The following is a 16598-nucleotide window of genomic DNA, read 5'->3' as shown; positions in this document are numbered from 1 at the left end:
AAACCACCTCACACCACACATTGTCCTCAAACATCTCATTTCCAGCACATCCATCCTCCTGCGCACAACTCTATCCATAGCCCACGCCTCGCAACCATACAACATTGTTGAAACCACTATTCCATCAAACATACCCATTTTTGCTTTCCGATATAATGTTCTCGACTTCCACACATTCTTCAAAGCTCCCAGAATTTTCGCCCCCTCCCCCACCCTATGATACACTTCCACTTCCATGGTTCCATCCGCTGCCAGATCCACTCCCAGATATCTAAAACACTTTACTTCCTCCAGTTTTTCTCCATTCAAACTTACCTCCCAATTGACTTGACCCTCAACCCTACTGTACCTAATAACCTTGCTCTTATTCACATTTACTCTTAACTTTCTTCTTTCACACACTTTACCAAACTCAGTCACCAGCTTCTGCAGTTTCTCACATGAATCAGCCACCAGCGCTGTATCATCAGCGAACAACAACTGATTCACTTCCCAAGCTCTCTCATCCACAACAGACTTCATACTTGCCCCTCTTTCCAAAACTCTTGCATTCACCTCCCTAACAACCCCATCCATAAACAAATTAAACAACCATGGTGACATCACACACCCCTGCCGCACACCTACATTCACTGAGAACCAATCACTTTCCTCTCTTCCTACACGTACACATGCCTTACATCCTCGATAAAAACTTTTCACTGCTTCTAACAACTTGCCTCCCACACCATATATTCTTAATACCTTCCACAGAGCATCTCTATCAACTCTATCATATGCCTTCTCCAGATCCATAAATGCTACATACAAATCCATTTGCTTTTCTAAGTATTTCTCACATACATTCTTCAAAGCAAACACCTGATCTACACATCCTCTACCACCTCTGAAACCACACTGCTCTTCCCCAATCTGATGCTCTGTACATGCCTTCACCCTCTCAATCAATACCCTCCCATATAATTTACCAGGAATAATCAACAAACTTATACCTCTGTAATTTGAGCACTCACTCTTATCCCCTTTGCCTTTGTACAATGGCACTATGCACGCATTCCGCTAATCCTCAGGCACCTCACCATGAGTCATACATACATTAAATAACCTTACCAACCAGTCAATAATACAGTCACCCCCTTTTTTAATAAATTCCACTGAAATACCATCCAAACCTGCTGCCTTGCCGGCTTTCATCTTCCGCAAAGCCTTTACTACCTCTTCTCTGTTTACCAAATCATTTTCCCTAACCCTCTCACTTTGCACAACACCTCGACCAAAACACCCTATATCTGCCACTCTATCATCAAACACATTCAACAAACCTTCAAAATACTCACTCCATCTCCTTCTCACATCACCACTACTTGTTATCACCTCCCCATTTGCGCCCTTCACTGAAGTTCCCATTTGCTCCCTTGTCTTACGCACTTTATTTACCTCCTTCCAGAACATCTTTTTATTCTCCCTAAAATTTAATGATACTCTCTCACCCCAACTCTCATTTGCCCTCTTTTTCACCTCTTGCACCTTTCTCTTGACCTCCTGTCTCTTTCTTTTATACATCTCCCACTCAATTGCATTTTTTCCCTGCAAAAATCGTCCAAATGCCTCTCTCTTCTCTTTCACTAATAATCTTACTTCTTCATCCCACCACTCACTACCCTTTCTAATCAACCCACCTCCCACTCTTCTCATGCCACAAGCATCTTTTGCGCAATCCATCACTGATTCCCTAAATATATCCCATTCCTCCCCCACTCCCCTTACTTCCATTGTTCTCACCTTTTTCCATTCTGTACTCAGTCTCTCCTGGTACTTCCTCACACAAGTCTCCTTCCCAAGCTCGCTCACTCTCACCACCCTCTTCACCCCAACATTCACTCTTCTCATATATTTTTTTTTTTTTTTTTTTTCAAACTATTCGCCATTTCCTGCATTAGCAAGGTAGCGTTAAGAATAGAGGACTGGGCCTTTGAGGGAATATCCTCACCTGGCCCCCTTCTCTGTTCCTTCTTTTGGAAAAAAAAAAAAAGAAAAAAAAAATATATATATATATATATATATATATATATATATATATTCGGTGCATTATTACATGACAGCTAGAGACTGAGTGTGTACGAATGGGGCCTTTGTTGTCTTTTCCTAGTGCTACCTCGCACACATGAGGGGGGAGGGGGTTGTTATTCCATGTGTGCCGAGGTGGCGATGGGAATAAATAAAGGCAGACAGTATGAATTATGTACGTGTATATATGTATATGTCTGCGTGTGTATATATATGTGTACACTGAGATTTATAGGTATATATATTTGCGTGTGTGGACGTGTATGTATATACATGTGTATGTGGTTGGGTTGGGCCATTGTTTCGTCTGTTTCCATGCGCTACCTCGCTAATGCGGGAGACAGCGACAAAGCAAAATAAAATAAAATAAATAAATAATATATATATATATATATATATATATATATATATATATATATATATATATATATATATATATATACATATATATATATATACATATATATATATAGATATATATATATATAGATATATATATATATATATATATATATATATATATATATATATATATATATATATATATATATATATATATATATATACATATATATATATATCTTATCCCTGGATATAGGGGAGAAAGAATACTTCCCATGCATTCCTCACGTGTCGTAGAAGGCGACTAAAGGGGACGGGAGCGGGGGGCTGGAAACCTTACCCTCCTTGTATTTTAACTTTCTAAAAGGGGAAACAGAAGGAGGAGTCAGGCAGGGAGTGCTCACCCTCCTCGAAGGCTCAGATTGGTGTGTTTGAATGTGTGTGGATGTAACCAACATGAGAAAAAAGGAGAGACAGGTAGTATGTTTGAGGAAAGGAACAGGCAGATTAGAAAGGGTAGTGAGTGGTGGGATGAAGAAGAAAGATTGTTAGTGAAAGAGAAGTGGGATGAAGAAGTAAGATTGTTAGTGAAAGAGAAGAGAGAGGCATTTGGACGATTTTTGAAGGGAAATAATGCAAATGAGTGGGAGATGTATAAAAGAAAGAGGCAGGAGGTCAAGAGAAAGGTGCACGAGGTGAAAAAGAGGGCAAATGAGAGTTGGGGTGAGAGAGTATCATTAAATTCTAGGGAGAATAAAAAGATGTTTTGGAAGGAGGTAAATAAAGTGCGTAAGACACAGGAACAAATGGGAACTTCAGTGAAGGGGGCTAATGGGGAGGTGACAAGTAGTGGTGATGTGAGATGGAGATGGAGTGAGTATTTTGAAGGTTTGCTGAATGTGTTTGATGGATGATAAGAGTGGCAGATATAGGGTGTTTTGGTCCAGGTGGTGTGCAAAGTGAGAGGGTAAGAGAGTATGATTTGGTAAACAGAGAAGAGGTAGTAAAAGCTTTGCGGAGGATGAAAGCAGGCAAGGCAGCGGGTTTGGATGGTACTGCAGTGGAATTTATTAAAAAAGGGGGTGACTGTATTGTTGACTGGTTGGTAAGGTCATTTAATGTATGCATGACTCATGGTGAGGTGCCTGAGGATTGGCGGAATGCTTGTATAGTGCCACTGTACAAAGGCAAAGGGGATAAAAGTGAGTGCTCAAATTACATAGGTATAAGTTTGTTGAGTATTCCTGGGAAATTATATGGGAGGGTATTGATTGAGAGGGTGAAGGCATGTACAGAGCATCAGACTGGGGAAGAGTAGTGAGGTTCCAGAAGTGGTAGAGGATGTGTGGATCAGGTATTTGCTTTGAAGAATGTATGTGAGAAATACTTAGAAAAACAAATGGATTTGTGTGTAGCAATTATGGATCTGGAGAAGGTATATGATAGAGTTGATAGAGATGCTCTGTGGATGGTATTAAGAATATATGGTGTGGGAGGAAAGTTGTTAGAAGCAGTGAAAAGTTTTTATCGAGGATGTAAGGCATGTGTACGTGTAGGAAGAGAGGAAAGTGATTGGTTCTCAGTGAATGTTGGTTTGCAGCAGGGGTGTGTGATGTCTCCATGGTTGTTTAATTTGTTTATGGATGGGGTTGTTAGGGAGGTGAATGCAAGAGTTTTGGAAAGTTGGGCAAGTATGCAGTCTGTTGTGGATGAGAGAGCTTGGGATGTGAGTCAGTTGTTGTTCACTGATGATACAGCGCTGGTGGTTGATTCATGTGAGAAACTGCAGAAGCTGGTGATTGAGTTTGGTAAAGAGTGTGAAATAAGAAAGCTGAGAGTAAATGTGAATAAGAGCAAGGTTATTAGGTACAGTAGGGTTGAGGGACAAGACAATTGGGAGGTAAATCTGAATGGAGAAAAACTGGAGGAAGTGAAGTGTTTTAGATATCTTGGAGTGGATTTGGCAGCGAATGGAACCATGGAAGCGGAAGTGAATCATAGGGTGGGGGAGGGGGCAAAAGTTCTAGGAGCGTTGAAGAATGTGTGGAAGTCGAGAACGTTATCTCGGAAAGGAAAAATGGGTATGTTTGAAGGAATAGTGATTCCAACAATGTTATATGGTTGCGAGGTGTGGTCTATAGATAGAGTTATGCGGAAGAGGGTGGATGTGCTGGAAATGAGATGTTTGAGGACAATATGTGGTGTGAGGTGGTTTGAAGGAGTAACTAATAATAGGGTAGAGAGATGTGTGGTAATAAAAGGAGTGTGGTTGACAGAGCAGAAGAGGGTGTTTTGAAGTGGTTTGGTCACATGGAGAGAATGAGTGAGGAAAGATTGACAAAGAGGATATATGTGTCAGAGGTGGAGGGAACGAGGAGAAGTGGCTGACCCAATTGGAGGTGGAAAGATGGAGTACAAAAGATTTTGAGTGATCGGGGCCTCAACATGCAGGACGGTGAAAGGCGTGCAAGGAATAGAGTGAATTGGAATAATGTGGTATACCGGGGTCGATGTGCTGTCAATGGATTGAACCAGGGCATGTAAAGCGTCAGAGGTAAACCATGGAAAGTTCTGTGAAGCCTGGATGTGGAAAGGGAGCTGTGGTTTCAGTGCATTATTACATGACAGCAAGAGACTGAGTGTGAACGAATGTGGAATTTGTTGTCTTTTCCTAGGGCTACCTCGCGCACATGAGGGGGGAGGGGGTTGTTATTTCATGTGTGGCAGGGTGGCGATGGGAATGAATAAGGGCAGACAGTATGATTTATGTACGTCTGTGTGTGTATATATATGTATACGTTGAGATGTATAGGTATGTATATTTGTGTGTGTGGACGTGTATGTATATACATGTGTATAGATATATACATATATATGTATATGTATATATGTATATATATTTATGTATATGTATATACATATACATATATATGTATATGTATATACAGGCATATACATATATACACGTGTACATATTAATACTTGCTGCCTTCATTCATTCCCGTCACCACCCCGCCAGACATGAAATGGCATCCCCCTCCTCCCGCGCGTGTATGAGGAAGCACTAGGAAAAGACAACAAAGGCCACATTCATTCACACTCAGTCTCTAGCTGTCATGTGTAATGCACCAAAACCACAGCTCCCTTTCTACATCTAGGCCCCACAAAACTTTCCATGGTTTACCCAGATGCTTCACATGCCCTGGTTCAATGCAATGACAGCATGTCGACCCCAATATACCACATCACTCGAATCCACTCTATTCCTTGCACACCTTTCACCCTCCTGTATGTTCAGGCCCCAATCATGCAAAATATTTTTCAATCCATCCTTCCACCTCTAATTTGGTCTCCCACTTCTCCTCATTCCCTCCACGTACGACACATATATCCTCTTTGTCATTCTTTCCTCACTCATTCTCACTGACATTCATTGGGAACCAATCACTTTCCTCTCTTCCTACTCGTACACATGCCTTACATCTTCGATAAAAACTTTTCACTGATTCTAGCATCTTTACAGTTACAGGGTGATGGAGGGCGCAAAGGTTCTAGGAGCGTTGAAGAATGTGTGGAAGACGAGAACATTATCTCGGAAAGCAAAAACGGGTATGTTTGAAACAATGTTCCAACAATGTTATATGATTGCGAGGCATGGGCGATAGATTGCGTTGTGTGGAGGAGGGTGGATGTGTTGGAAATCAGATATGTGAGGACAATACGTGGTGTGAGGTGGTTTGATCGAGTAAGTAATGAAAGGGTACGAGTGATTTTTTTTTTTTTTTTTTTTTGCTTTGTCGCTGTCTCCCGCGTTTGCGAGGTAGCGCAAGGAAACAGACGAAAGAAATGGCCCAACCCACCCCCATACACATGTATATACATACGTCCACACACGCAAATATACATACCTACACAGATTTCCATGGTTTACCCCAGACGCTTCACATGCCTTGATTCAATCCACTGACAGCACGTCAACCCCGGTATACCACATCGCTCCAATTCACTCTATTCCTTGCCCTCCTTTCACCCTCCTGCATGTTCAGGCCCCGATCACACAAAATCTTTTTCACTCCATCTTTCCACCTCCAATTTGGTCTCCCTCTTCTCCTCGTTCCCTCCACCTCCGACACATATATCCTCTTGGTCAATCTTTCCTCACTCATTCTCTCCGTGTGACCAAACCATTTCAAAACACCCTCCTCTGCTCTCTCAACCACGCTCTTTTTATTTCCACACATCTCTCTTACCCTTACGTTACTTACTCGATCAAACCACCTCACACCGCACATTGTCCTCAAACATCTCATTTCCAGCACATCCATCCTCCTGCGCACAACTCTATCCATAGTCCACGCCTCGCAACCATACAACATTGTTGGAACCACTATTCCTTCAAACATACCCATTTTTGCTTTCCGAGATAATGTTCTCGACTTCCACACATTCTTCAAGGCTCCCAGAATTTTCGTCCCCTCCCCCACCCTATGATCCACTTCCGCTTCCATGTTTCCATCCGCTGCCAGATCCACTCCCAGATATCTAAAACACTTCACTTCCTCCAGTTTTTCTCCATTCAAACTCACCTCCCAATTGACTTGACCCTCAACCCTACTGTACCTAATAACCTTGCTCTTATTCACATTTACTCTTAACTTTCTTCTTTCACACACTTTACCAAACTCAGTCACCAGCTTCTGCAGTTTCTCACATGAATCAGCCACCAGCGCTGTATCATCAGCGAACAACAACTGACTCACTTCCCAAGCTCTCTCATCCCCAACAGACTTCATACTTGCCCCTCTTTCCAAAACTCTTGCATTCACCTCCCTAACAACCCCATCCATAAACAAATTAAACAACCATGGAGACATCACACACCCCTGCCGCAAACCTACATTCACTGAGAACCAATCACTTTCCTCTCTTCCTACACGTACACATGCCTTATATCCTCGATAAAAACTTTTCACTGCTTCTAACAACTTGCCTCCCACACCATATATTCTTAATACCTTCCACAGAGCATCTCTATCAACTCTATCATATGCCTTCTCCAGATCCATAAATGCTACGAGTGATCTGTATTAATAAAAAGAGTGTAGTTGAGAGAGCAGAAGAGGGTGTATTGAAATGGTTTAGTAACATGGAGAGAATGAGTGAGGAAAGATTGACAACGAGGATATATGTGTCAGAGGTGGAGGGAACAAGAAGTGGGACACCAAATTGGAGGTGGAAGGATGGGGTGAAAAAGATTTTGAGCAATCAGGGCCTCAACATACAGAAGGGCGAAAGGCGTGCAAGCAATAGAGTGAATTGGAACGATGTGGTATAGTGGGGTCGACGTGCTGTCAATGGATTGAACCAGGGCATGTGAAGTGTCTGGGTAAACTATAGAAAGTTTTGTATGGCCTGGATGTGGAAAGGGAGCTGTGGTTTCGTTGCATTACACATGACAGCTAGAGACTAAGCATGAACGTATGTGGCCTTTGTTGTCCTTTCTTAGCATTACCTCACCCACACGCGGGGGAGGCAGGGTGTCATTTTATGTGTGGCGGGGTGGTGGCCGGAACGGATAAAGGCAGCAAGTATGAATATGTGTATGCGTATATATGTATACGTCAGTGGATGTATATGCATATGTCTGTGTATGTATAGGTATGTATATGTTTGTGAGTGGGCATTTATGTATATACATGTGTATGTGGGTGGGTTGGGCCATTCTTTCGTCTGTTTCCTTATGCTACCTCACTAACAAAGGAGACAGCGGCAAAGCATAATGAAAAAACAACAATAAGAATGGACTAGATCCATATTGGTCAAGTCTAGCCATGATAATAAACTAATAAATTCTTATCATAATCCACAATGTCTTAATGAAACTATCCACACATCTTTAGAGGCAAAAATGATTGGTTGGTTGGTTATTTGGGCTTTATTTAGAATAAGTCAACTGTCAGTGTCATTAAGACCATTAATATAGAGTTATGATCATCAAACACCTTTTAACACCTTCCTTAAATCATAAACACTCTTTACACACTACTCATGAAGACATGGAAATATATAACACAAAAGTAGAAGGAGAGGCTGTAGCATCAGCTGGGAGCTGAAATAGTCATTTGGTAGGGGACCAAGGTGTTGGTAAATACAAAGGCAAAAACTGCTAATAGAGGCCAGAGTTTCAATAAATATGAAGGCACAAATTGTTAGCAGGGGCTAAATCGTTAAAGCTCTTGAATTTTGGTAAGAAATAAAGAGTTACATCTTTAGGAGGGTCAGCAAAATCCTCATATGATATAGTAGTAGACCCAGTCAACTAATGTACTTTATATCAGCAGCCTATTGCTTTTTCTGTATAGCACTTTATGACCTACAATCCACTGAAATCTAGAAGGATTGCAATAGAAATCAAGTACCCCTAGACAACAAAATTCAAGAGGATTGCATAAAGATCCATAGAATACACCTGTAAATCTGTATGAGACTCAGTTGGCTAATGAATCTTTTGAATCTCAATGGATTTCACGGAAGAGACCAAAACTAAATGTGAAGGGATTACCTCTACCGAGTAGAATGCATCGTGTTGCATCATCAGGAGAGAGGTCACAGAATAAAATCATAAAAATACATACAGAACAGCAATACACCAATAATTCTACCATTCCCAATGCAGTCCTCTTAGATTTTACAGAGAGTCAGTTTTTACTATGTGTATAAACACCTAAACTCAGTTTACTTCACAAACCAATTGACCTATGGTATCGTCAAGTAGAGTACCTGAACATGCAGGAGGGTGAAAGGAGGGCAAGGAATAGAGTGAATTGGAGCGATGTGGTATACCGGGGATGACGTGCTGTCAGTGGATTGAATCAAGGCATGTGAAGCGTCTGGGGTAAACCATGGAAAGCTGTGTAGGTATGTATATTTGCGTGTGTGGACGTATGTATATACATGTGTATGGGGGGGGGGTTGGGCCATTTCTTTCGTCTGTTTCCTTGTGCTACCTCGCAAACGCGGGAGACAGCGACAAAGTATAATAAATATAAATAAATATAATAATAATAATAATAATAAAATAATAATAATAATAATAATAATCATAATAATAATAATAAATAATCACTAGTATTATAATTATTTTATTATCATCATTATCATTATTATTATACATAATCGCAGTTTCCTGCATCAGCGAGGTAGCGCCAGGAAACAGATGAAGAATGGCCCATCCACTAATACACATCGACCCCGGTATACCATTCCAATTCACTTTATTCCTTGCACACCTTTCACCCTCCTGTATGTTCATGCCCCAATCACTCAAAATCTTTTTTCACTCCATCTTTCCACCTCCAATTTGGTCTCCCACTTCTCCTCGTTCCCTCCACCTCCGACACATATATCCTCTTTGTCAATCTTTCCTCATTCATTCTCTCCATGTGACCAAACCATTTCAAAACACCCTCTTCTGCTCTCTCAACCACACTCTTTTTATTACCACACATCTCTCAACCTTTCATTACTTTCTCGTTCAAACCATCTCACACAACATATATACATAAATGGCTTGACATATTAGTTTTTCTCCTATTTTACTATTGGCAAAATTTCAACACATGTGTTACAACAGCCGCACTTAAACTGTTGACTGATGATTTATGTTTTTACACCATAATTTCCCTCCACTTCAAAACCCTGCTCACTTTACAATACCTTACAGGTGCTACATTTCAATTCCCATATCCTAAAACACATCTACCAGCTGAAAAGATAACTTGAGAGAAATCACGCCACAAAGGTGGCGACTTATTTCAATAGAATTTCGAGATATCTATAGATTCATGGATTTTCACTAGGATCACCTGTTCTAACAATTATCCCCTGTTTCTCTGATACACTAAAATCGCCTTATTTGGTATCGTTCAATAAGAAAGTTTGTACAGCGGTCCCGTGTAAGTCCTTCTATAAACTACAAGCACAGCGAAGTACATAAAACAGCACAAGAACCAGGCCAATTTCCCAAAGCTTATTTCGAGCGGAGATAAAACTGACTTTTTAACGCAATGCGGAGTTAATCTGGTACACTGTCAATCAAGGTTTTTATTAATGTTTTGTGAATTGAGCTTTAAGGAAAGTTACTACAGTTGCATATCATACCTGGCTTGCATATCATGTAATAGGTGAGGAAAACTACAAACAACAACTTTAGTAGACTGCTGTCAAACCAGCGAACAACTGCATCAGTATACAAATACATCCAGCGCATCTATCATACAGCACACAAACATCTCTAGCGTATCTATAAACCAACACACAAACATATCCAGCGTATCTATCATACAGCACACAAACATTTCTAACGCATATATGAAGCAACACACAAACATATCCAGCGCATCCAACAACAAAATATCGAGCTGCGCATCCAACAGACGGAACACAGACATCCAATAAATCCAGTAAACTAACACATCCACTGCATGCAATAGCCATAACAAAGACATACTCAGTGCATCCAGTGCACGAACATATCTAGTGTATCTAGGAAGCTGTACATAAACTTTATATGGTAACTTCCTGTAGCTGAAATGTATAATCTACCAGACTCAGCCAAAAGATATGTTTAGTACATCCAGCAAGCGGGTCACAGTATCCAGAGCGCATCCGGCAGGCAGCATTGTAACATATTTAACGTATCCAGTTGTAAGTTCACAAGCATTATCAACGCGTGCAACACACAAACGTATCTAATGAAACCAACAACCATCACATCAAACATATCTAAAAGCATTTTACATCAACATCCACCATACAAACATAATTAGGCAACACAAACTTATCCAATCTTCAGAGCGCGGCACACACATATCCAGTTCATCGAGCAGGCAGTACAATGACGTTCAGTTAATCCAGTACGCTGTACACAAACATATCTATCAGTTACTCCCATGAATCGTGTAAAGCTATTCACAAACTCCGACGCAGTGGGAAAAACAGGGATGGGGGAATATGTTTCCTCTTTAAAACAGCTCATACATTGATTTCTTAACAACAGAGTCGAACAAGTTATTTGCAAGAGCGATGATGATAGAGACTTCAATAATAAATATTTGATTACCATTTCCCGCGTTAGCAAGGAAGCGCCAGGAACAGACGAAGAAAAAGCCACATCCCCATAAAGCCACAGTTCCCTATCTACAATCAGGCCCCATAAATCTATCTATGGTTTACACCAGATGCATCACATGCCTTGCTTCATTCCATCGACAGTATACCAAATCGTTCTAATTCACTCAATCCTGTGCACACAGTTCACCCTCCATTTTTAATTTGGTCTCCCCGTTCTTTTTGTTCCCTCCACTTCTAACTTTTAAAACATGTCCTCTTTATCTACCTTTCCTCGCTCATTCTTATCAAATGTCCAAAACACTTCAACATACCCTCTTCTGTTCTCTCAATCACGCTCTTTTCATTTTCACACATCTCTCTTGCCCTTCATTTCTTACTCGATCATACTACCTTACAACACATTTTGTTCTAAAGCATTTCATTTCCAGCACATCCATCCTCCTTCGTACAACCCCAGCCATAGCCCATGCTCGCATTCATATAACATTGTCGGAACTATTATACCTTCAAACATTCCTACTTTTGTCCTCCCAGAGAGCGTTCTCTCTTTCCACACATTCTTCATCGTTCCCAGAACTTTCGCCCCCTCCCCCATCCTATGACTCACATCCACTTCGAAAGTTCCATTCCCTGCCAAGTCCACTCCAAGATATCTAAAACACTTTGCTTACTCCAATTTTTCTCAGTTCAAACTAGCACCCCAGCCAACGTGTCCCTCAACCCTAATGAACCGGAGAACCTTGCTTTTATTTACACTCACTCTTAACTTTCTCCTTTCACACACTCTTCCAAACTCAGTCTCCCACCTCTACTGTTTCTCACTCGAATCTGAGAGCAACGATGTATCATAAGCAAACAACAACTGACTCACTTCAAAGGCCTTCTCATCTCCCACAGACTGCATACTCGCCTTTCTCTCCAAAACTCTTGCATTTACCTCCCTAAACACCCCATCCATAAACAAATTGAACAACCATGGGGATATCACACACCCCTACCGCAGACCGACCTTCATTTGGAAAGATTCGCCTTCCTCTCTTCCTACTCATACACAAGCCCTTCACCCTTGCTTAGAACTTTCACAGCTTCTAGCAGCCTCCCTCCCGCACCAAATATTCTTGAGACCTTCCAAAAAGAATCTCTATCAACCCTATCATATGCCCTCTCCAGGCCCAAAAATGTCACATAAAAATCCATCAGTTTTTCTAAGTATTTATCATATAAATTCTTTAAAGCAAACAATTGATCCATGCTCTGTATATTCCTTTACCTTTTCAATCACTACCCTCCCAAACAACTTACCAGGTATACTTAACAAACTTATACTTCGTATGCCTCTGTAATTTGAACACTCACCTTTATCCCCTTTGCCTTTGTACAATGCCACTATGCACGCATTCCGCCAGTCTCCAGGCATTTCACCATGAGCCATATTAATAGTGAATATCCTTACCAACCAATCAACGACACAGTTACCTCCTTTTCTTTATGAATTCCACTGCAATACCATCGAAACCCGACGCCTCACGGGCTTTCTTCTTCCGCAAAGCTATCACTACCTCTCTTTCTTTACCAAACCATCATCCCTGACCCTCTCGCTTCGTACACGACGATCAAAACATCGTATATTTGCCACTCTATCCTCAAACACATTCAGGAAACCTTCAAAGTACTCATTCTATCTCCTCACTTCATCACTACTTCTTATTACCCCCCATTTGCTCCCTTCACCGATGTTCCCATTTATTCTCGTGTCTTCGGCACTTTATTTAACTCCTTCCAAAACATCTTATTATTCGGTCTAAAATCTCATCCCAACTCTCAACTGTCCTCTTTTTTACCTCTTGCACCTTTCTCTTGACCTCCTATAACTTTTATACATCTCCCAGTAATTTGCACTACTTCCCTGCAAAAATCGTCCAAACCCCTCTCTCATCTCTTTCACTAACAATATTACTTCTTCATCCCACCACTCACTACCCTTTCTAATCTGCACACCTTACACCTTTCTCATACCACATGCATCTTTTGAGCAAGCCATCACTACTTTCCTAAATACATCCCATTCCTCCACCACTACCCTTACGTCATTTACTCTCACCTTTTGCCATACTGCACTGAGTCTCTCCTGGTACCTCCTACCACAAGTCTCCTTTCCAAGTTAACTTACTCTCACCACTCTCTTCTCACCGACATACTCTCTTTCTTTCTGAAAACCTCTACAGATCTTGACCTTCGCCTCCACAAGATAGTGATCAGACATCCCTCCAGCTCCCCCTCTAAGCATATTAACATCCAAAAGTCTCTCTTTCACGCACCTATCAATTAACACGTAATCCAATAGCGCTCTCTGGCCAACTCTCTTACTCATATACGTATACGTATGTATATCTTTTTTTTAAACCAGTTATTCCCAATCACCAGTCCTTTTTCAGCACATAAATCCACAAGCTCTTCACCATTTCCATTTACAACACTGAACACCCCATGTGCACCAATTATACCCTAAACTACCACATTCCTCACCTTTCCATTCAAATCGCCCATCACTATAACCCGGTCTCGTGCATCAAAGTTGCGAACACACTCACCTGCTGCCAAAACAATTGGCTCACGATCTTTCTTCTCATGACCAGGTCCATAGGCACCAATAATCACCAGTCTCTCTCCATCCACTTTCAGTTGTACGCATATCAATCTAGAGTCTACTTTCTTACATTCTATCACATACTCCCACAACTCCTACTTCAGGAGTAGTGATAGTTACTCCTTTCCTCTTGTCCTCTCACCAACCCCTGACTTTACTCAAAAGACATTCCCAAACTACTCTTCCCTTTTACACTTGAGCTTCGTTTTACTCAGAGCCAAAACATCCAGGTACTTTTCCTCAAAATAACTACATATCTCTCCTTTTTTGTTATCTTGCTTACATAAACAGAAATTTATAAACCCCAATCTTAGCCTTCGAAGACATTATATGTATATATATATATATATATATATATATATATATATATATATATATATATATATATATATATATATATATATATATATATATATTTTTTTTTTTTTTTTTTCCTTTTTTTTTGTCGCTGTCTCCCGCGTTTGCGAGGTAGCGCAAGGAAACAGACGAAAGAAATGGCCCAACCCACCCCCATACACATGTATATACATACGTCCACACACGCAAATATACATACCTACCCAGCTTTCCATGGTTTACCCCAGACGCTTCACATGCCCTGATTCAATCCACTGACAGCACGTCAACCCCGGTATACCACATCGATCCAATTCACTCTATTCCTTGCCCGCCTTTCACCCTCCTGCATGTTCAGGCCCCGATCACACAAAATCTTTTTCACTCCATCTTTCCACCTCCAATTTGGTCTCCCACTTCTCCTCGTTCCCTCCACCTCCGACACATATATCCTCTTGGTCAATCTTTCCTCACTCATTCTCTCCATGTGCCCAAACCATTTCAAAACACCCTCTTCTGCTCTCTCAACCACGCTCTTTTTATTTCCACACATCTCTCTTACCCTTACGTTACTTACTCGATATAACCACCTCACACCACACATTGTCCTCAAACATCTCATTTCCAGCACATCCATCCTCCTGCGCACAACTCTATCCATAGCCCACGCCTCGCAACCATACAACAGTGTTGGAACCACTATTCCTTTCAAACATACCCATTTTTGCTTTCCGAGATAATGTTCTCGACTTGCACACATTCTTCAAGGCTCCCAGGATTTTCGCCCCCTCCCCCACCCTATGATCCACTTCCGCTTCCATGGTTCCATCCGCTACCAGATCCACTCCCAGATATCTAAAACACTTTACTTCCTCCAGTTTTACTCCATTCAAACTTACCTCCCAATTGACTTGACCCTTAACCCTACTGTACCTAATTACCTTGCTCTTATTCACATATACTCTTAACTTTCTTCTTTCACACACTTTACCAAACTCAGTCACCAGCTTCTGCAGTTTCTCACATGAATCAGCCACCAGCGCTGTATCATCAGCGAACAACAACTGACTCACTTCCCAAGCTCTCTCATCCCCAACAGACTTCATACTTGCCCCTCTTTCCAAAACTCTTGCATTCACCTCCCTAACAACCCCATCCATAAACGAATTAAACAATCATGGAGACATCACACACCCCTGCCGCAAACCTACATTCACTGAGAACCAATCACTTTCCTCTCTTCCTACACGTACACATGCCTTACATCCTCGATAGAAACTTTTCACTGTTTCTAACAACTTGCCTCCCACACCATATATTCTTAGTCTTAGTACATTCCACAGAGCATCTCTATCAACTCTATCATATGCGTTTTCTCCAGATCCATAAATGCTACATACAAATCCATTTGCTTTTCTAAGTATTTCTCACATATATTCTTCAAAGCAAACACCTGATCGACGCATCCTGTACCACTTCTGAAACCACACTGCTCTTCCCCAATCTGATGCTCTGTACATGCCTTCACCCTCTCAATCAATACCCTCCCAGCTTTGGATGGTATTGCAGTGGAATTTATTAAAAAAAAGGGGGTGACTGTACTGTTGACTGGTTGGTAAGGTTATTTAATGTATGTATGATTCATGGTGAGGTGCCTGAGGATTGGTGGAATGCTTGCATAGTGCCATTGTACAAAGGCAAGGGGATAAGAGTGAGTGCTCAAATTACAGAGGTATAAGTTTGTTGAGTATTCCTGGTATATATATATATATATATATATATATATATATATATATATATATATATATATATATATATATATATATATATATATTCCCGTCGCCACCCCGCCAAAAATGAAATGACAACCCCCTTCCCCTGCATGTGCGCGAGGTAACGTTAGGAAAAGACAGCAAAGGCCACATTCGTTCACATTCAGTCTCTACTGTCATGTTTAATGCACCGAAACCACAGCTCCCTTTCCACATCTACGCCCCACAAAACTTTCCATGGTTTACCCTAGACGCTTCACATGCCCTGGTTCAATCCATTGACAGCACGTTTACCCCGATAT

General features: G+C 41.1%; 1 protein-coding gene across 3 annotated transcripts in view; it reads right to left on the bottom strand.

Moving 5' to 3' along the window:
• The window catches only part of LOC139756825 (uncharacterized), a 74992-nt gene extending 64313 nt beyond the window's left edge, over positions 1-10679 (bottom strand). Inside the window, exon 1 of one of the 3 annotated variants that reach the window (XM_071676651.1) lies at positions 10570-10679. Coding sequence is in view for 1 of the 3 variants with exons in the window: in XM_071676664.1 (XP_071532765.1) it covers positions 10570-10669 (100 nt within the window). In the remaining 2 variants the exon portion in view is untranslated. The remainder of the gene's footprint in view (positions 1-10569) is intronic. The other 2 variants (XM_071676664.1, XM_071676658.1) reach the window with 2 other exon arrangements.
• Between the last annotated feature and the right edge of the window lie 5919 nt (positions 10680-16598).

The sequence above is a fragment of the Panulirus ornatus genome, chromosome 2 (assembly GCF_036320965.1).
Source record: "Panulirus ornatus isolate Po-2019 chromosome 2, ASM3632096v1, whole genome shotgun sequence".
Taxonomy (NCBI): Eukaryota; Metazoa; Arthropoda; class Malacostraca; order Decapoda; family Palinuridae; genus Panulirus; species Panulirus ornatus.
The sequence above is the reverse complement of the archived record's forward strand: the minus strand, read 5'-3'. Positions and strand labels throughout refer to the sequence as shown.